At 36.8% G+C, this 22,102-nt stretch overlaps 1 protein-coding gene across 1 annotated transcript in view; it reads right to left on the bottom strand.

The window, feature by feature from the left end:
* Positions 1 to 1,585: 1,585 nt before the first annotated feature.
* tbc1d15 (TBC1 domain family, member 15) overlaps positions 1,586 to 22,102 on the bottom strand; it is a 48,133-nt gene continuing 27,616 nt past the window's right edge. Inside the window, exons 6-17 of the mRNA XM_078417343.1 lie at positions 20,168 to 20,270; positions 17,463 to 17,654; positions 17,192 to 17,320; positions 16,025 to 16,128; positions 15,402 to 15,496; positions 13,579 to 13,695; positions 12,848 to 12,948; positions 11,478 to 11,577; positions 10,186 to 10,283; positions 9,294 to 9,410; positions 6,680 to 6,766; positions 1,586 to 6,198 (exon numbers count right to left, since the gene is read on the bottom strand). Of these exons, the coding sequence (XP_078273469.1) occupies positions 5,980 to 6,198; positions 6,680 to 6,766; positions 9,294 to 9,410; positions 10,186 to 10,283; positions 11,478 to 11,577; positions 12,848 to 12,948; positions 13,579 to 13,695; positions 15,402 to 15,496; positions 16,025 to 16,128; positions 17,192 to 17,320; positions 17,463 to 17,654; positions 20,168 to 20,270 (1,462 nt within the window). The 3' untranslated portion in view covers positions 1,586 to 5,979. The remainder of the gene's footprint in view (positions 6,199 to 6,679; positions 6,767 to 9,293; positions 9,411 to 10,185; positions 10,284 to 11,477; positions 11,578 to 12,847; positions 12,949 to 13,578; positions 13,696 to 15,401; positions 15,497 to 16,024; positions 16,129 to 17,191; positions 17,321 to 17,462; positions 17,655 to 20,167; positions 20,271 to 22,102) is intronic.

Here is a 22,102-nt window from a genome sequence, read left to right as displayed (position 1 = left end):
TCTGCATTCTGGGAATTTCTATAATGGTGAAAACAGATATTAGCCATTCAGGATCTTTTCTCAACTTAACTTCTACCAGTGACAAATTCTGCAGTTAATTTCCCTTAACAGAAACTAAACAAAAGAATTAAAAAGTTGCAATGCCCAGTCCAGATTTAGACTTGAGACTAATAATGGTCAACTTTGTAAATTGTTGATTAATTCTGATGCATTAGATAAAGTGCCAGGTACAACTCTCTATCGCTCTTAAATGCAAACAATTAAAAAAAGGTATTGAAAATCGTGTTATTTTATTGAATAAATAGGTATTCTATGTCATGGAAGTGAGTGATATCAGTTTTGTATTTATAAATTAGGAAGCAAAATCAACTGCCAAATCAAATGTAAATTATTAAAGCAGATATAATGAAAAGTTTGAATAATATGTTCTGCAAATGAATATATCATTTATTTAGTCTGAAATTTTATGGATTAAATCTCTATAACGTAAGAAACAATAATTTGATGTAAGATCAATGTTACTTTATATACATATAGTACAAATAATGATGAATGTTACCTGAACCAGTATCTTCCTGTGGGAAACCAAGGTTCTTGCTCCACAATTTTTAATAAAAAAAATAATTTCCTTGTGAATGACAGGGAATATATCATAGTTACTGGAATGCTGCACAATAAATCTTCTCAAACAGGTTAAAAAAATTGAAAAATGAGCAAATTTCACTAACAGCTGTACAAAATAAATTTGAGGTATAAATAGAAAGATGTTGCCGTTTTGTGTTAATTTCCTGGGAAACAGGAAATTAAACTATAACAGTCATCGGTCTCCCTATAATTGCCTTTACAAACTAAACAGACTTAGGTCATTTATAAATGCTTTCCTTAAAAGTAAGGCAAACCATTATATCAAAAATAAGAGTTTAAACTTTGTGTATGTCCATAGCCTCTGCTAACTCATTGGTATAACACTGCATGTGTAATTACAGGATTTTAGATTGCTGGAGGAATCCAAAATGTTAAATGTGTAGGAACTGCAGACGCTGGTTTACACCGAAGATAGCCACAAACTGCTGGAGTAACTTAACAGGTCAGACAGCATCTCCGGAGGAAGGGAATAGGTGATGTTCCAGGTCATGACCCTTCTTCAGACTGAGAGTCAGGGGAGAGGGAAACTAGAGGTATGAAAATGCACAGAACAAATCAGAGCCGGAAGATTCCTTGGTCATTGATACCGGCTCTAATTTGTTCTGTACCTTTTCGTACCTCTAGTTTCCTTCTCACCTGACCCTCATTCTGAACAAGTCTCGAACCGAAACATAACCTATTCCTTTTCTTCAGATTTGCGGCCTGAGCTGCAGTTACTCCAGCATTTTGCGTCGATCCAAAATGTTAAATAATGTTTTTCTGATCAAGAGATATACTTTATAGCATAGAAATGTAAATTACCCAAAGATTTGTGCACATTCTCTGAAAGAGCGACCCATTTAATGCAAATATTTCCTCTCAATTTTCTATTTGCTATTGAGGTTCATACCCCACATCGTTCAAAGAAACATACATTAGTAACTTTTACCAAAACTCTGCAATTTATTTATTTGGATTGGTTACAATTAACAATGTTTGATCCTTGTTGCCTGGCACTTTAATCTGGCCCACACCTATCAGTCTGTGGCCTCCTTCACTGTGACAATGAGACCCAATGCAAGGAACCTCATCTTCCATCTGAGCACATTTCAGCTTCTGGCCTCAATGATAATATCTGTAACTTCATTTTTCTGAAGCAGTCGTCCGTCTGTGATATTGTTTCAGGGTTTTATTCCTGGCATTTTATTTTATTCTCTGGAAGCGCAGGGCCAACCTGCCCAAGCTGCTGGGTACAACTTCCTGTTCCGTATTTTGCAATTCCCACATTGTTTTGTTCATGTTCTCCCTCTTTAACTGCTCCCATTTACTCTTCAGACTTTAGAGATACAGCATGGAAACAGGCCCTTCGGTCCATCGAATCTGCGTCCACCAGCGATCTTATACACACTAGCACTATCTTATACACTCGCGACAATTTACAATTTACTGAAGCCAATTGACCTACAAATCTGTATGTCTTTGGAACGTGGGAGAAAACAGCAAACTCATACGGTCACAGGGAGAACGTTCAAACTCCGTACAGAAAGCACCCGTAGTCAGGATGGAACCCGGGTTCCTGGTGCTGTGAGGCAGCAGCCCAAACACTGCACCACTGTGCAGCCCTTATGTGTTCTAATTCAACTAATTGTTCAGAACTCCATGTTTCCAGCTTATCCCAATGGCCATCCTGCTTTTCTCTTATCAAAGACATCCCCAGCCTTCGCACCCCCTCTAGCTGAATGCATTTATTTTCTCTCCTCCTGAGTTCTGACAAAGGGTCTTTTTAACCTGAACATTAGCTGTTTCTCCTCCCACAGATGGCCATGACGACACGGTGGCGCAGCGGTAGAGTTGCTGCCTTTCAGCGAATGCAGCGCCGGAGACTCAGGTTCGATCCTGACTACGGGCGCCGCCTGTACGGAGTTTGTACGTTCTCCCCGTGACCTGCGTGGGTTTTCTCCGAGATCTTCAGTTTCCTCCCACACTCCAAAGACGTACAGGTATGTAGGTTAATTGGCTGGGCAAATGTAAAAAGAAATTGTCCCTAGTGTGTGTAAGATAGCGTTAATATGCGGGGATCGCTGGGTGGCACGGACCCGGTGGGCCGAAGGGCCTGTTTCCACGCTGTATCTCTAAATCTAAAAAAAAAAAGACTTGCTGAGCTTTTGCAGCATTTTGGTCGTATTTTACAAGCTTCCTCCAGGGTGGTGACCAGAACTGTACACCACACTCTAAGCCCGGTCTAAGCAGTGAAGTTGCACCATCCTAACTTATATTCTGCACCTCACCATATGAAGGCAAGCAGGTCATATGCCTTTATCATGTCCCCACCCTATTAGCGTTGTCACTTTCAGGGTCTATGAACTTGAATCCAAACGTCCTTCTGTTCCTCAACATTTAGTACCGTCCCAATTACTCTGTGTCCCACCACTAACTGAATTCCCAAAATTCATCACTTCATATTTGTCAGGATTAAATTCCATCTGCCAATGCACCACAACTTTCCATATGATCTATAATCTGCTCTAACCTTAGACAATCTTCTTTGCTACCCACACCACTTATGTAATCCGCAAACCTACTAATACTTCCTATATTCAGGTGCAACTTTCATGTAATCTGCAAACCTACTAATATCTCCTACATTCATATCCAAGACTTTAAAACGTACATCCCAAACAAAGATCCCAGCACCAATCCCTGCGGCACAGCACTGGTCACAGACATCCAGTCAGAAAAGCATCAGTATCACGACATACTGCCTCCAAGCCAATTCTGGATCCAATGGGCTAGCTCACCTTGGATCCCAGGCGCCTTAGCCTACTGGAACAGCACGTATAGGCAGGATCTTGTCAAATGCCTACTTAAATCCATATGGACAATATCTACATCCTTGGCCTCAATCTTCTTTACCTCTTCAAAAACAATTTCATTAATGAGGCAGGATTCCTCACACATAAAACCATAGTGGTTAATCCAGTTCAGCCCCAATGCTTCCAAATGTACAAAAATATAATCCCTTAGGAATGTCTCTAATAACTTTCTTACCACTGATATGAGGCTCTCTTGCCTAATCCCAGATGCCTTTCTAAAGGAACAACATTAGCTGTACACTAGTCTTCTGCAAATCATCTGTGGCTAACTTTTATGTGGCCCATGGTATCTAACACCACCCCCTTAACCCTCACCAGATGATTTATGTAGCACTTGGGTGATTGCAGATGAGAAGTATTAATTTTTGATCCAGGCACCTCACCTAGCTCCACACATAGGACAACCCTTTGGCCCCGAAGGAGACCCACATTTTCCCCAGTTACCCGCTTGTTCTTCCAATACATGTGTCTTGAGATTCTCCATCTTATTTATCAAATATATTTCATTGGCACCGTTTTGCTCTTGTTTCAAGTTATCCCACACACACTCTGTGCTTCCTCAAGAGACTCTCTCAATCCGAGTTGCCTATCACCACCACATCATTCCTTTTTTTCCTGATCAAACCTTTAATATCTTTGTCATCCAAGTTCCCTGATCTTACCATATTTGCCTTTCACCTTTACTGGTCCTGAACTTTTTACCAACATTTTTTTAATCAGTCTCCCACTTGTCAGCTGTTGTTTTACCCACAAGCGTCTGCTCCTGACCTACTTACACATTGTATACATTGGGCATGTAAGCAAAGAATTTCACTGTGCCGTGTCACATGTGACAATAAAGTATTCCATTCCATGTCCTTTCTCACGCTTTTGAAATCATCCTTTCCCCGATTCAAAACCTTAACTTGAAGACCATCATTATCCCTTCTGTAACTACATTGAAACATCCACCCCAAGTTTTATTAGCAAAAGCTAATAATCTCAGAAATATGACAATATATATTTAAAAGTTTCATTTTCATTATTCAATTGAAGGACAACATTATAAACATTTCATTGTAATTGTCTTCTTCCCATGTAAAAAAGACTATATTTAAAAGGCAAGAGATTTTTTTCTGCAATAACATGCAAACAGCACAAACAGGATTTTTCCCAACTCATTCGTTCAACAAATTGGTGGTGTGAAAACAAACTACTTATTATAGAGAGGAAAGTTATATATTACATTTTTATACATATTTTCAGAATACAAAATTTCAGGCTTTTTACAATGTTAGAAATTTTGCCACTGTACATTCTTAACACATTAAAAAGCATAAGGTAAATCAAGTTATAGATTTATTCAGTGTGCTTTATTATACCATACATTAAAGTATGGACCAGCAATTCTACAGCTTATAAATTAAGCTTCTCAACAAATATTGTCGGCTGAAGAAAAATATACAAATATTTTGGGGGAGATTTTGAGTGGGGTTGTTAGTTTACTAAGGATGCTGTTAATTGTAATTTGAGCAAGCTTTTTTTGGCAGATGTGATCATCTCTACTACATACGAAGCCTTATTGGGATCTTGAAAGGTAATGCTGTCAATTCAGATCTTGCAAGTATATGTTAAAGTGGTCAATCAAATCAACTTCTGGCATCATAATTAACATTATTATATAAATGTTTGTTAATTGACACAGCATTGACAAAAAAAAAGTTAGGACATTCTTACACCACTGTAGATTAATTTAATTAGTCCTATTTTCAATAATCACAGATCATTTTCTATACTCTTGTGAGCAATCACATTAGAACAGCTAATTCCAAATCCAGAGGGGAGCACAGAACATCGCTTAATTTCTTAGAATAATTAAATTGGTAGAGCTTTTGCAAAAAAAAATGGTAACTCATTATCACCTAACCAGTACATTTGCTTGCCAAAAAGTCCCACTTCCCACAAAAACTGGTCACATGAAAATGCATGTTATCACGTAGGATGCTCTGTGATAGATGGAATTAATCATCTGTGGATTGGACGAGCCAATTAAGATTTAATTTAATCTTGTATATTTTTAATTCAATTAATTATGAATTTTAGTCCTCTAATCGTTTCTGAGAAAAAGAAAACCTTTAAAAAAATAAAACCATACACTAACTGGATAAATTTCCATGAATTAACAAAATATTTTTTTATATCAATACAAAACAAATTCTTTGTTTTCCAACATCCATGCAAGTGCTTGACATGAAGTCTGAAAAATGCATTACCCAATGAAGGCCATTATGGTTTAAGTAATTAGAAAAACGTATTTCCTCTACATTCATTTTTAAACGTTTGGAATTGCAATAAGTGCATTTCCAGTCCTATCATTCTCTTACACAACATAACTAAACCCATTGATCAATCCAAATACTGATGTGTCACCGACAAGGACTTCAGCAAAAAAGTAAACAAATTGTGGCATCTCATGGATTCCAAAAAGTTGCAGCCGTTGGTTTCACTCAACAACCGTCATTTTGTGCCCATTTTGAGCAGTGTCTCTATACCCCGTCAAATCTTCACTCGCCTCTGTAAGGGAGGTTGCTGTTGCATTTGAATGGTTTGCCTTCCAGGGAGTTTTGGTAACTCTTGTTTCTGACACACCAGTTTCCAGATCTGGGGTTACAATAGTACTATCCTTCAGCCCAAGAATCTCAGCGACAGCCTGTGGCAATTCCTGCAGAGTGATGAAAAGATGAATTTTAAAATGTCATGAGTTTTAATTTGAAGTTATTTCAATTTTATGTAACATATGCTCATAGTATTGATGATTCAAAAATTTCACATGACTTTGACAACAATGATAACATACAGGAAATTGAAATATGGTGATCTAAGGTTGCTATGGTAAATCTTTTCTCACAGAAATTTCTGCAGATTCCCTACATTAACTGATAAGGTCACATGACAACAGATAACCAAGAGTTTGCAAATGTAATTGTTATTTGATTAAAATGATTTCAATGAAAATTATCAGAAGATCATTAATAACTTCTAATGAGTTACTTTTATTTTCAAACTTTATCATGCTCTAACTGCAGTACAAAAATATATTTTAAGAAAAAGTCAAGAATATACAAGAATAATCCCAGAGCTTTATCGCTGTAAGTGCATTCATTGCAACAGTAAAGTTAAATTCATCTAAATGTATTACTAACCTTGCAATTTTTCATTTGGCTGTAAATTGCCTCTGCTTTACAAAGCATGTCATCGACATCCAATTTCAACGACAGCTCATTGATGTGCTGAAGATTATAAAAATAAAGCATCCTTAGTGCAGGTTCAGTAGAGACACATTTGTAAGTTACTGGACCCAAATCCAGAAAAACACATTCAAACACCATCATGGTGGCTGGGGAATTTAAATCCAGTTTAATACCAAATTATTTGTTATTTTAACATTCCATCAAGTTTTTTTATGGTTCTCTGATGTCCTTCAATGAGGAAATATTCCATGCTTACCTGGAATGTCACTTACATGATTCCACCCCCCCTCCCCAAAGTGGTTGACTCTTAATTACCCTCGGAAATGGCCAAACAAGCCACCAAATCCAAATTCAACTTGGAAAGAGCAATGCATTTTGAACTTGCCAGTGACACCAGATACCAAATACATGAACAATGGATTAAGAAAGGTAAAATCAATACAATACCATTTAAAGAAAGATCATGGCTGTAAATGACTTTAATATGGAGTAGACCATTTGGCCCTTCGAGCCATTCCATGTGATCATGGCTGATCATCCACAATCAGTACCCCGTTCCTGCCTTCTCCCCATATCCCTTGATTCCGCTAGCCCTAAGAGCTCTATCTAACTCTTTTGAATGCATCCAGTGAATCGGCCTTTACTGCCTTCTGAGGCAGAGAATTCCACAAATTTGCAACTCTCTAGCTGAAAAAGTTTTTTCCTAATCTCAGTTCTAAATGGCCTACCCCTTATTGTTAAACTGTGATCCCTGGTTCTGGACTCCCCCAACATCGGGAACATGTTTCCTGCATCTAGCTTCGTCCAATCCCTTAATAATTTTTGGAATTATTAAGGGATAATAATTCCTTATATTGTTTCTATAAGATCCCCCCTCATCCTTCTAAATTCCAATGAATACATGCCCAGACGTTCCATTCTTTCATCATATGACAGTCCCGCAATCCCGGGAATTAACCTCGTGAACCTACGCTGCATTCCCTCAATAGCAAGAATGTCCCTCCACAAATTAGGAGACCAAAACTGCACATAATACTCCAGGTGTGGTCTCATCAGGGCCCTGTACAACTGCAGAAGGGCCTCTTTGCTCCTATACTCAAATCCTCTCATTATGAAGGCCAACATGCCATTAGCTTTTGTCACTGCCTGCTGTACCTGCATGATCACTTTCAGTCACTGATGTACAAGAACACCCAGGTCTTGTTGCACTTCCCCTCTTCCTAATCTGACACCATTCAGATAATAATCTGCCTTCTTGTTCTTGCCATCAAAGTGGATAACCTCACCTTTATCCACATTATACTGCATCTGCCATGCATCTGCCCACTCACCCAACCTATCCAAGTCACCCTGCATCCTCACAGCATCCTCTTCACAGTTCACACTACCACCCAGCTTTGTGTCACCTGCAAATTTGCTAATATTACTTTTAATTCCTTCATCTAAATCATTTATATTGTAAATAGCTGCGGTCCCAGAACAGAGCCTTGCGGCACCCCAAAAGTCACTGTCTGCTCTTCTGAAGGGACCCATTAATTCCGATTCTTTGTTTCCTGTCTGTCAACCAATTTTCTATCCATGTCAATACCCTACCCCCAATACTATGTGCTCCAATTTTGTCCACTAATCTCCTGTGTGGGGTCTTCTCAAAGGCTTTCTGAAAGTCCAGATACACTACATCCACTTGCTCTCCCTTATCCATTTTACTTGTTACATCCTCAAAAAATTCCAGAAGATTAGTCAAGCAAGGTTTCCCCTTCATAAATCCATGCTGACTTGACCGATCCTGTTACTGCTATACAAATGCACCCCTATTATATCTTTAATAATTGCCTCCAGCATCTTCCCCACCACCGATGTCAGGCTAACTGGTCTATAATTCCCTGTTTTCTCTCTCCCTCCTTTCTTAAAAAGTAGGATAATATTAGCCATCGTCCAATCCACAGGAACTGATCCAGAATCCATAAAACATTGGAAAATGATCACCAATGCATCCAGGATTTCTAGAGCTACCTCCTTGAGTACCCTGGGATGCAGACCATCAGGTCCTGGGGATTTATCAGCCTTCAGTCCCATCAGTCTATCCAACACCATTTCCTGACTAATGTGAATTTCCTTCAATTCCTCCGTCACCCTAGATCCTCTGTCCCCTAGTACTTCTGGGAGATTGTTTGTGTCTTCCTTAGTGAACACAGAACCAAAGTACCTGTTCAACTCGCCTGCCATTTCCTTGCTCCCCATAATAAATTCACATGTTTCTGTCCTCAAGGGACACACATTTGTCTAAACTAATCTTTTCCTCTTCACAAGCTTTTATTATCCTCCTTTATATTCTCGGCTAGCTTACCTCGGTACTTCATCTTTTCTCCCCGTATTGCCTTTTTAGTTACCTTCTGTTGTTCTTTAAAAGTACCCCAATCCTCTGGCTTCCCACTCATCTTTGCTATGTTATACGTCTTCTCTTTTAGTTTTATACTGTCCTTGACTTTCCTTGTCAGACACGGTCGCCTCTTACTCCCCTTAGAATCTTTCTTCGTCAGAGTATAGTTCACAAGTAAATCCATACCTTTAGAATTTCATTAAAGCCATAATGGTTTTCCATTATCTTCTGTTTTTCAGTATCTAGTATAGCGCAGCATATCAGAAGATGAAAATTCTGACACGGCAACCCAGTCCACATAACCTATAAAAATGCATAGTGAGTGTGACTCAACATCTGATTAAAAACATAAGAAATAAAATTGACTCAACTCCCCAAAACTAAACTTAATTAAAATATCTGCTTAAGAAAATAAGAAATGATGCATAGTCAGATCAAACAGTCCAACAATAAAACTTTGCATCGTTCACAGTTATCACAAAGCCCCTATCCCATATTCAAGCTGGTTCTATTGCAGTTTACTTTTCAAGCTTTTGATGAAATTCTACAAAGAGTCCACAGATTAAGAATCAAATAGCTTTTTGACGCAGAGTTGAAAACTGCCAAAAGAGACGATGAAAGGGGAAAATAGTTTGCTTGGAGATAGCAAAATGAATGTTCTTTAAGGATCTCACTTAAATATTTTAGGAATGTCAATTTCAGTCAAATATCATGCATGTTTTATAATAGTGGCATGATTCGATTCAAACAAAGTATATCTGCAGTAAAAAAGAAACCTATTTCTATTGATTCTACACCATTAATGCAGAGATTTTTATAATAACACTAACCTAACTTTGTGATGTGCAACGTCCAGTACAAAACATATGTTGGAACAAGTTACTTGAGTTTTATAATGTAGCTCTCAATATTCACCACTACACTGCAAAAAGCAGTTGAAAAATCAACAGATTAATCAATCTTTTGTTCCTTCAGATGAAAATGGGCTTAAAACAAAAAATGTCCTCAACTTTCCTTTGAAAATAAATTGTAGATCAAAGTGCATTCATACATACAATTCACAAGAAATTATTCTAACCTCCCAAAGTCTAAGAGTATCTTGAAAGCTGAATTCCCGTTTGAACCGAATCAGAAGCCACCTGAAGCAGAAGTAGAGATATCCAGACTCTTGAGATTCTAGGAAAACAACTTACTCGTTAAGAATCCTCTTATCTGGTGGAACAGGTTGATGTAAAAACTTATGTTGCACAGAGTGTTTTGTCCATATTTTTCATCGAATAACAAACTTAAATCACATTAAACTTATCAAAAAAGCCCTCATTTTTATGTAAAGACTTTCATGTCCTCAAGATGCTCTAGAGCAAATGTAGTCAGTACTATTTTGCAATGAAATTAGCAATTAATTTTGGAACAGAAAAGTGTCACAATTTACAAGATAAGATAAATGGTGTTAATCTGTTTGGTTGAAGTTATGCAAGGAATTAAACCTCTCTCCTCTTCCTCAAATCGTAGTCTCAGCTACCCATCTGAGAAAATATCTGCGGCATCAGTTTAACGTTTTTTTACAGATCAGGTGGTAGCAATAGATTCTATTCAAAAGGGGACTAGGTAAAATACAAGTAAAAAATGGCAAGATATGGAGGAAGAGTTAGAGGTGTGCGATTAACCCGATTGCTCTCCATAGGATGGTATCAATGGACCAAATGGCTTTGCTAACAGAGCTATTCTTGGATTCCTCTTTACATCCTCCAAAATAAGTGCAACTAAAATTATCTTTAGTCTTATTAAAATCCAATGGTATAACTAAATTAAGAAGCTACATTCACAACATTGACCTATTTTTTAAAAACACAAGTTTTCATTCAAAATACATTTTTGCGACAAGATTGCTGACATTCGAAAATCATAAAACTTCTATAAAATGTGGAAACTGTATCCCACCATTTGTGAACATTTCGGGGAACCAGTTTTAGTGACAAATTATGGTCCCAAATATAAAGCCAGTTTATACCACAGTCTGAAGATAGACACAAAAAGCTGGAGTAACTCAGCGGAACAGGCAGCATCTCTGGAGAGAATGGGTGACGTTTCGGGTTGAGACCCTTCTTCAGACTGAAAGTCAGGGGACAGAGAAACAAGAGATATAGAAGATGACGAGGAGAGATAATGTACAATGAATGGAAGCCATGCAAAAACAATGATAAAGGAAACAGGCCATTGTTGGCTATTTGGTAGGTGAAAATAAGGAGATGGTGCATCTTGGATGGGCGAGGGATAGAGAGAGTGGGAATGCCAGGGTTTTAAGAGGTTTGAGATTAAGAGGTTTGAGTTTAGCTCCTTTCGATAAAAACATTAAAACATTATACTTACGAAGATAATTCCAGAACCCAAGATCCAGCAATTTAAGTAATGTACTCAGCTGGGATAGTTCTGTTTTCATGCCTTGCATTTGCTCCTCAAAGTTACAATGCTACAGTAAAACAAAAGGAAGCAAGTCCTTTGTTATAATTTGTTAAAATACATTGATAGTTTCCACTGAATTATGAATGGCAAAACGTATCCGTCTTACAAATTAACCAATCCTTGTGGATAACCACATACACCAAATGATTCTTTTAATTATGAATTAAAGGAATAGAAGATGAAGATTAAAATTATATATTTAATTAAAAATGTCATTTAATTTACAAATTATATTAAACATTCTGAAATTATTTTTTACTGTACATATATAAAATGTTAATGCCAAATAGATGACACAAAAAAATGCTCTGAAATACTTCCTCACTGTGCAGTGTCTGTATGCTGAGGGTTGGAATCTAGTCAAAAGCCCATCTGGTTATTTAGCTGTTCTTAAAAGAATACTAAAAATATTCCAAGTCCTTCATGCTTCACACATCTGTGCATTGAGGTACCTGGTATGTAATGCACATTTTGATCTGCTCCATTCATTTAGATGAAGCCTGCATGAGAACCAGTTTGGCTTAATCCTTTGCCATAGAGTTGGCCATGTACATCCTTCAATTGATAGGTCCTCTCACGAAATGTTCTAACAATCATCCATAATATGTGATTTTTTTTTTTTAAAGCTAAATACTTGTTGATTTCTGCAACAACCTCACTGCCCCACTGTTGTCTTTCTTTGTTGCACAATCTAACTGTGGTTCAAAAGCTTCCTCAGCAAGACATCACGGCCCTGAACACTCTCACCCTCACTAGCTGGTTCCCCTGCTCACCACTTCCCTTGCCACTGATCCAACCCTTAAAGTCCCAAGTTCTCCCAATTACTGAAGCACTGGCTCTCTTTATCTACCCCAGCTAACGATTAACTCCCCTTTCCAGCCTATTATGTACCTCCATTGGTATGCCACTGAGAAAAGGCCTTTTGTGCACGTGATGTATGTATGCATGGTCAGGCATATTGGAAACAGTGACAGTAATATCTCTGTACTCACTACTATAATTTTGGGGAGGCACCAAGGTAATACTAATAACCCTCCACTGTTCACTATTTTCTGAAACACAGAACTATTTCTGGACCTGGCATCTGTACTACATGCCTGACGAGTTTCTATATTGTACATGCATTCCTGAGTTGCTCCGTTTCTTTTACTTCTGAATTAAATGGTGTATTCATATTTATCTGGTGAGGAACATCCATTAAAAAAAGATGGATATTACATCTCTAAGTTACTTTCTTTAAAAGAAACCATTCACTTCTAGCGACTTTGAGGTCTTACCATTTGTTCAATAAAGGCTACAAAGCACCAAAAGGCATCCACTTCATTGTCCATAACATACAAAATAGGGGAAAGCAAATCACTCATTCCTTGGACGTAGCCTAAAAATTAAAATATTTTTTCTTTAGTATTATTAAAATGATCATTCTTAATTAGCAAATCCAACAGCTACTGAACTATTTGAGAACTGTGAATTAAGTATGCATTTCATATCTATATAGCTTAATATTCCATTTAAATATGCAGCCATTCTATCTGATAGCCTAGCTGTTGCAATATTTTCATTTAAACACACTTTAAACATTATAAACACTGAATAATTTGTGTTAGATAAATGTAACTCTATATATCTTATTTATGAAGCTGAAACTACTAACTTTGATTTTAAAATATGTAAATAACAGTAAATAAAACCGAACATAGTTATCACAGAACATGAAAGTGCTGGGGTAATTCAGCAGGTCAGGCAGCATCTCTGCAGAACATGGATAGACGTCGTTTCGGAGTGGGACCCTTCTTCAGAGTGATAAGGGGGAGAAGGCTGGAAGAGATGTGGGGGCAGGACAAAGCCAGGTTATCAGTCTGAAGAAAGGACCCGACCCGAAATGTCCACCTATCCATGTTCTCCAGACGCTGCCTGACCTGCTGACTTACTTTGGCACTTTGAGTCTTTTCTGTAAACCAGCATCTGCAGTTCTTTGTTTCTACTTATCATAGAACATAATACTTACCAAGATCGAAATCATACATGCAGTAGGTCATTAAGATGTCATGCAATAGAATCAACCCAGGATTTTCTTGTCCTTCATAAAAAGGATTTGTTCTATCTGTTCTGTTGACATCTTTCTCTAAAATATTTATTTTCCAAAAAAAGAATAATTACATTTTTTAGACAATGAAAATATTTTCTTTCCAAATAAAGCACTTCCATATGTTGGCAAATTTTAAACAATATCTTTGTATTATTTTCGGCATTACTCTTATTATTCAGTGAATTACATTATCCATTTTCAAGATGAAATTATTTAACCAACAATGACAATATCACACTTTTAAACCAAAGCACTGTAAAGATTCTTATCAGAGATTTATGCACTGACATTTTAGCAAGGATCCAAATAAAACAGCATCAAGGAACAGCATGTTAAATAATTTCAGATAGATACTTTTAGAAGCAAAATCATCAGTTAAAAATGATTGATTTACACGATGATACAAAATTAATGCAAATGGACTCATTAAGAGCATATATAATTCAGAATTTGATAGTTATTGATTGAAAAAATGCTATTTCATTTAAACATACCAGTAAACAACATGAACAGTCACATAAAAATGTTTCTTAGTTGAATAAAGGAGTCAGGAATGGATAAATTAACGAAACCAATACCTTAAAAGTGTGTTTTATTCTTTTTTTTTTTTAATTAGAAAATGTCACCTAGCTATGAAAATATGAAAAATAGGTCTCATTAACTTGACATCTGTTGTTGCTCTTAGAGGAAAGATTTGGAAGTGCACTGGGGAAATAACAGCCAATTCCAAAATGTTTTCTGGATGCCAGGGCCATTGATGTTTCTGAGTCAGAGAGTTGTACAGCTTATCTGGACTTCAATGCATAATTACCGAGTTATGAAGATGAGTGTTTGTAATCGAAATATATAATTATATGAGAGGTAATTTCAGAGCATGAGAAAAAAAATTGCTCAACAAAATTATTGCCTTGTTATTCTCAGTGCTGATTATGCCTAGTGATTTGTTTCCCTTCTGTCTTTCTCTCACTACAGTAATTTTGTCCTCACTTGTCGTTCTGGCAGGAAATTAAACACAATGTGATGAGAACGATCATCAGCAAAATGAATGCTTATTTTGATGACATCAGCAAGGTCAGTGAAGAATGAGATGAACCCCAGGACCAATGAAAGACAAGAATCTAACCACTGAAAGAAACGAATGGAAGATCACTTCACCTGTAGCCAAGCTAAGGTAAGGAAAGATGCAAAACAAATTATTCAAGTGCATGGAGTTAGCTTGTGAGGTCTATAGCTTAGCCGAAGGAATAAAACCAGTGGATAGTACACCACAGCTATTTTCATGAAAATAGTCATCTTTGATAATAAAAATTCATATTGCCATAGTATCAACAGCTAGGTGGATAGTTATGTAGTTTGTTAATAAACTAGAAATCAATTTAGGCCAGTTTAGCCCAAACTGATGAATAGTTTGGAAATAAAATAATATTTGAGGACTTTAGTCGGTTCCTTCTTGGTTCCTGATATTTTGCCAGCAAAACAAAACTGCTCAGAGATCAAAAGAATAACATATTGCCATGGGAGACGGAAACCTGCTGTGAAGGCACACAGTTGGAATACAGGATAAGAAGTGGTATTTTAAATTTTATATTTGTTGTAACATGATCAATGCAAGTGATTGTTAACCAAATATGTAAATACTTTGTAATTCATATAACTGATTTGCATAAAAATTGTCACAGAAACCCAAGGTAAATATTTGCTTTTTCCGAATTTGCAAAGCTAATGAAAACAGATCAATCTACCTATGAGGCTCCTGTAGTCTTTTAATCTTGTATTTCTTCTCTCCTGTTCTTCGCTGACTGACTTCCATTGTAACTTCATCCTGAAGTATTCATCTCTATATACAACAAATAGCACAAGCATAACTAAAATATGCCAATCGTTGCTTTTGTCATACCACAAAGACTTACTATTCATTTAGATTGGAAAAAATAATTTTTAATTTCATAGCTTTAATAAAAATATAAAATATAATGCACAATCATCAGGCACTTGAACTCTGCACAACACTTGAACTCAGCAACTATGAACGTCTGTGTATTTGGTTGCTTTGGTTGCACTACAGACTTGGTGTTTTTTTTGCACGAGTATTAGTTATTTATTTATTGATTTATTAAAAATTATTATACATTATCTGCGTGCATTGCATTTACGGGTCTGTTAAGCTGCTGAAAGTAAGAATTTCAATGTTCCATTGTCATCACATATGACAATGAAACACTCTTGGCTCTTGAATAATTGACTAAAGCAGACAATTCTAGCATGTACTCCCTAAACCACATTGACAATAAATAGAAATAAATTTTCTTGCACAAATTGGAAACTCTTCTCTGCAGCATTCATCTTTTCAAATGAAAAGACTTACATTTTTCTTTTGGTTCGCAGCCTTCTATCTTCTTTTGTACTATCCCATGGAAAATAGTTTAGAAGAAATTTCCATGCCACTTTTCTAACTGCGTGGCAAAGTCCCTGGGATAGAAATGTATTTTTAAAAAAGGAACAAATTCACATGAAAATAAAGAGATTAGTTATTTTCATAAAGTAATATTGGTATCCTTTTCTGGTGGAATCCTGTAGGAAATCATTTATTCCTGGTGTTTGCTCTTTAGAGAGGTACAATTAAGATTAAAGATAAAATGATTTGCACCTGTCATCCTTAGCCACACTTCCCTCAATTTTGAAGTCTACCTAAACTTCGAATTTTTGTTTAAAACTTTCTATGAAGTTGGTCAAGATTTCTATTTATTATACTCTGCGAGTTATTTTTTTAAAGCAAAGCAACAATATAAAAATCAAGTGGCTACAGATTAAAATGGTATCACTTAACTTTACTCATCAGCATTGATAGAGGTTTGTTTGACCAGAACAAAATCTATTGAAATGTGTTCTTTGTAAACCCTTCCCATGCAGAGTACTTAATTATCTAATACTTAAATGTGCAAGTTGGTCACAGTAGATATATTTCACCATTTTGAAATGTAGATGTGTTATCAGCATAAATGACCAAGAAATGTATATGATATCTATCTCCAGGTCCCTCAGGTCGGCCGACTTGGGGCTACTCACTATCCCGCGGTCTAGGCTTAAGCTCAGGGGTGACTGTGCTTTTGCGGTTGCAGCTCCTAGACTGTGGAACAGCATCCCTCTCCCCATCAGAACTGCCCCTTCCATCGACTCCTTTAAGTCCAAGCTCAAAACCTATTTCTACTCCCTAGCGTTTGAGGCCCCCTGAGGGGGCGCTGTGAACTGTTTATGTATGTGCTGTTATGTTTGTGTGCCATTGTATGTTCGTTTCTTGGTACCTGAACTGATTGATGCACAGCACTTTGGTCAACGTGGGTTGTTTTTAAATGTGGTATACAAATAAAATTGACTTGACTTGACTTGGGTTTGAGAATGGTTAGGAAATTAAATATCGTTTCATAATCGAGCACTTTATTTCTATTCCTGCTGCACTGATTTATCTCATGCTAGGTAGCAAAAAATAAAACTGCAGACCAATAAGCTTCGAGGTGACAAATGTTTCAGTTACCCCATTGAATATTATTTTTTTCAGGCTATCTGGATCTTGGATTTTTTCATCAGTATCCATGTTCTGAGACCACCTATCTGCAGTAACTGGTTCGCCTCTTTGAATTTCGGGCCTTGTGCCAAGGTCAATCTGAAACAGGTGAAAATAAAATGAATAATTTTCACAATCCTTTTCAAGACTCTCTCAAAGCAACAAGTAAGAAAAATAATATGCACATATTATTAACATATGTTTCCTGCAAGTACTCCCGATATAAGGAAGGAGAACTTACCCGTGTGATTACTTCAAAACCTGGTTCTTCTTGATGATTAATTTCCAGGCCTGAAATAGAGTCGCTGAGATCCATTTCAGAAGCAGGTCTTTGTTGGGGCGTTACTTCATAACCACGAAAAGCATGAAAAAGGTAGTTTGTAACTTTGGAAAAGCCTCCAAACGTTGCCATATATGGATCTTTCTTAAATTTCTGTAATAGTTAACACCATCATAAAAATCAGTATCATATTCGAAAGCATTAACATTTCTGATAAGGTACATTATCAATCATTATTACGCAAAGCGCCTGCTGAATCATGGACAACCAAGGCAAAGCATCAACAATGCTGAAAAATTAAACTATTAGGATCAACACTATGTATTTTCTTTTTTTTTACTTGATTATGTATAGTTTATGCATAAACTGTACAATGCTAAGATTGTGAAGAGCCTCCACTGTTACTGATTGAGTGATATGTGCAGGCAGGGCACCCTTGTTTTTTGGAAAATAAGACATGTGGTGACCAGAGTGAGATTTTTAACATCGATCATGAATGGCATTAACAGGAAGTTTCCAATGGTAAAGGAATCCAAACTTAAGGACGATTAATGTATAAAAAAATACCACATGGCATTCTCTCCCTGCATGGTTCCCATCAGGTATTTCAGTTGCATTCTTTAGAATTCTGCATCATGCTTCAACCCTACTCTTTAGATGAGGTGACTTAGGAAGTTGCTTGCAGGGTAGGGGTCTGCCATCAACATTTCCCATATTTTGACCCAGAAATTGCCATTATATCTTTTGAGTAAAATTGGCTGTGATTCAACTAAGGTCAGAGAATAGTTAATAGAACGAAGAATAATCAGTCTAATGATAAGCTTCTGGAAAAGGGCCAATGTCCAATATGCTGCCATAATCAGAAAATAAAGATCACTTTTACATAGTTCCTTTAGGTCTAAAGCTTCTCACATAGTCATGCGAGAACATAGAAACATAGAAAATAGGTGCAGGAGTAGGCCATTCGGCCCTTCGAGCCTGCACCGCCATTCAATATGATCATGGCTGATCATTCAGCTCAGTAGCCTGTACCTGCCTTCTCTCCATACCCCCTGATCCCTTTAGCAAAAAGGGCCACATCTCACGAGTACTGAATGTATACTTTCCATGTTATCAAAAGTGATGTTATCAAAAGTGAAGCATTTGAAAATAAATTATTTTATTAAGACATGGGATTAACAGGATAGATGTTTTCTCTTTCCAGCTAACCTCATAGCAGAAGAATGCACAACACGAGGGAATGATCTCAGAGTGCAGGATTAGTCATTTGGACATAAAAACAGCTTTTTTTCCACGATTAGTAGTTCTACTCAATAACCAAAGTCTGTAGTCTCTTTTTTGCTCTGGTTTATTTTCACCCACATGTTTAGACCATAATGTTGTATCCTTATTGTTTTGATGTGCTTATGCTTTATTCTTAATTATTAACTGTATGTTTGTGTTGTCATTTGTGAGCGGAGCACCAAGGCACATTCCTTGTATATGCACATACTTGGCCAATAAACTTATTCATTCATTCATTCATTCATTCATTCATTCATTGATACGAGGTCAGGATCTCGGTGAATGTTCGGTTTTGTTAAGTATATTGAAGAATGAAATGTTTTGGTTTTGGACACCAAATAAATCAGAGAATGTGGGAATGAAGCAGGAAAATGGATGAGTCCGTATAATGCCATGATCTTGTTAAATGGAAGATCAACTAATTAAATCCTATGCTTATATTTATGATATGTTCCATGTGAATGGTAATCATAGAAGATGAGATGCATACTTTGATTTTGAAAATGAACTACTAAATCATAAATAGATTTGAAAAGATGTGCAATGAGATATATTTCTTACATTACAACTACATTTTAAATATCTATCATCACATTCTCTTTCTCTCAAGCACAGCTATTTTTTATCTAAGTTGCAGATTTTTTATTTATGTGACTACAACCATTGAATTATAACTATTTATTTAATGGCAAATCTTTTACGAAACTGCTCATAGGCTTTGATATCATCTATTACACAAAACATTCTATAAAATGAGTGATATCACATTTTCAACCAAACAGAATCTCAAATTATTCAATATTATCTATTTCTGTTTTACTTTATACAAGAAATATCCTGCATTAAAGTCATTCTCCTAATCTTTCTCAAATTATTTGTGTTTTGTAATGAAATGTTCGAAGTTAACATGCATGAATACCTGGCGCTTCATACTGAATTATTTAATTTAATTTAATAGCTCCTTTACGCATACAATACAATACAATACAATATATCTTTATTGTCATTGTACCCAGGGGTACACCGAGATTGGGAATGCGCCTCCCATACGATGCAATAATTTAAGTAATTTAGACAACAGCAACCTAACGAAACAATTGTAACAGTTTTAGACAGGGTAAAGTGCAAGTTGATCTATGCGTTGTGACCATCCGGCTCAGCAGGACCGGTTACAGTACATATAGATATAGGAGCCCACGATTAATATCTGGCAGCATCTAACAATTTCACCAACTGTCTTTGGAAGGATTGGTCAAGTGCACAGTGGGACACAAGAATATTTTGCTCCCGAGTATTTTATCATACGTGAATAATCAGGCAGCAAAGAAATAGAAGATAAATTCTTCTTAAATTTATAGATCTTGAAAATGTCATGAACTCACGTGCACTAAACCAACTGCATTTTCTTCAAATAGGTTTTCAAAGGACTGAGAAGGTGCTTTGGTATTGTATGCAACCAGGAGTACTCGGTTGTCCTGTAAAGATCTAAGATTACAAAAATATAGATCACTACACAAAGTTTTGCGTTTAGTTGCAACTGCTGAGTTCATTTGATTTAATCACACATGTTGCCATTTCAAACTGCACAAAAACAAATCTTTACCATTTATGTTTAATTTTCGGATTTAAATAACTTCCTCGGTATAACCACATTATATCTGATGAATTGGCCAATACTTGGCATTCAATTATATTTCCACAATGCTAAAAATGGCTTTTGAATACCATCCTACAATGGTATTATTGTCCAGAGGGCTTTTCTAGCTGCCCTCAGTCCAAAGTCTAGTGGTGTGTTGTGGATGACACAGGTGTGCAGTTTAAGGGGCCCAGTATGCAAATGACCAATGGCCAGTTAAGCTAGAGGTGGGGCATGGCCCAATTCAAATTTTGCAGTTGTTTCTCTTAGCTTATTTACCATAAGTCTCTGAAATTTAGAGGATTTTTTATTTGTTTAATGTTTTTTTCATTTACAGGCCCTTTGGCCCACCGAGTCTGGGCCGACCAGCGCTCCCCGATACACTAACACTAACCTACACACACTAGGGACAATTTCCAATTATAATAAGCCAAATAGCCGACAAAGCAGTACGTCTTTGGCGTGTGGGAGGATACCGGAGCTCCCGGAGAAAACTCACGCAGGTTGCGGGGAGAACATACAAACTCCATACAGACAGCGCCCATAGTCAGGATCGAACCTGGGTCTCTGCTGCTGTAAGCCAGCAACTCTATCGCTGTGCCACTGTGCTACCCTCATTTGTTTTTTATGTTAACTAAAAATTTCAAGTATTCAACTTAAGCAAATTAATTTTATAAAAGTGAATTGCTGTTTCCTTTGCCTCTTAAAAACTTAGCACTCCAATTCTCTCTGAAATCAGTGGCATTTAAGCTTGTGCTTAAACTGAGGTGATTCTGCAGCTATCAATAGATTTTGGATTTCCCTGTTTAACAGTGCATGTGCGTAAGCAAGCAACTGCTAACTCAAGCAACCAAAATTGTTTTAGTTTCAATGGATGAACATCAACAAGTTGAGCTAGCAACTGTCAGCATAAATACTGGATGGAAAGGAAAGGCTAACAGATGAAATGTTGTGTTTAAACTATTTGACTTAGAAATGTTGAATAAATCAGATTGGATGGGCAGTGAATATGAAAGTGGATTTTCTATTAATGTGGATTTTACAATTGCTCTGAAAGCAACTGACCACAAAGATCCAACTATTTTTATGAAGTGGATTTCTGCTTTCATGACACTGGTTACTGTCAGCCATCAGATATAGGAAATTTCAGTTATCCAGCAGCAACAAATTCATCAAGCAAAAAATGTGCTGGAGGAACTCAGCCGATCAGATCGCATCTGTGAAAGGAATGGACAGATGGTTTTTCCCATTGGGACTTTTATTCAGACTAATGAAGGAGGGAGGGGAGAAAGCTGGAAAAGAGAGGTGAAAGTAGATTAAAGCTTGCCAAGTGATAGGTGGATAGAGTTATGGGAGAGGGGGGGTGATTAGCAGATGGTGTAGTAAGTGTGAAAGACTAAGGATGAAAACAGTATCAGGTAAGGAAAGAGGGAGAGTGAAATGTAAATTTGAAGGGAGGAATGTAGGTGGAAGGGACAAGGGGAGGGGGAAGAGGAGTGATACAAGGGAAATGTGGGACTCTGAGATGGAAGATAAGTGCAAGGAGGGGAAAGGAGTATGGTGACTAGGGTGTTATTACAGCAGATTTTTACAATTAATTTTTTTTGTTTAGATTCCAAACTGATCTAACTTTTTTTTGCTGTTTCTTGTCTTTCAGTGCAGCATAATCATTTTGTGTGAA

This window comes from Rhinoraja longicauda, chromosome 20 (genome assembly GCF_053455715.1).
Source record: "Rhinoraja longicauda isolate Sanriku21f chromosome 20, sRhiLon1.1, whole genome shotgun sequence".
In the NCBI taxonomy this organism is placed as follows: domain Eukaryota; kingdom Metazoa; phylum Chordata; class Chondrichthyes; order Rajiformes; family Arhynchobatidae; genus Rhinoraja; species Rhinoraja longicauda.
This window is presented reverse-complemented; position numbering and strand designations above follow the sequence as displayed.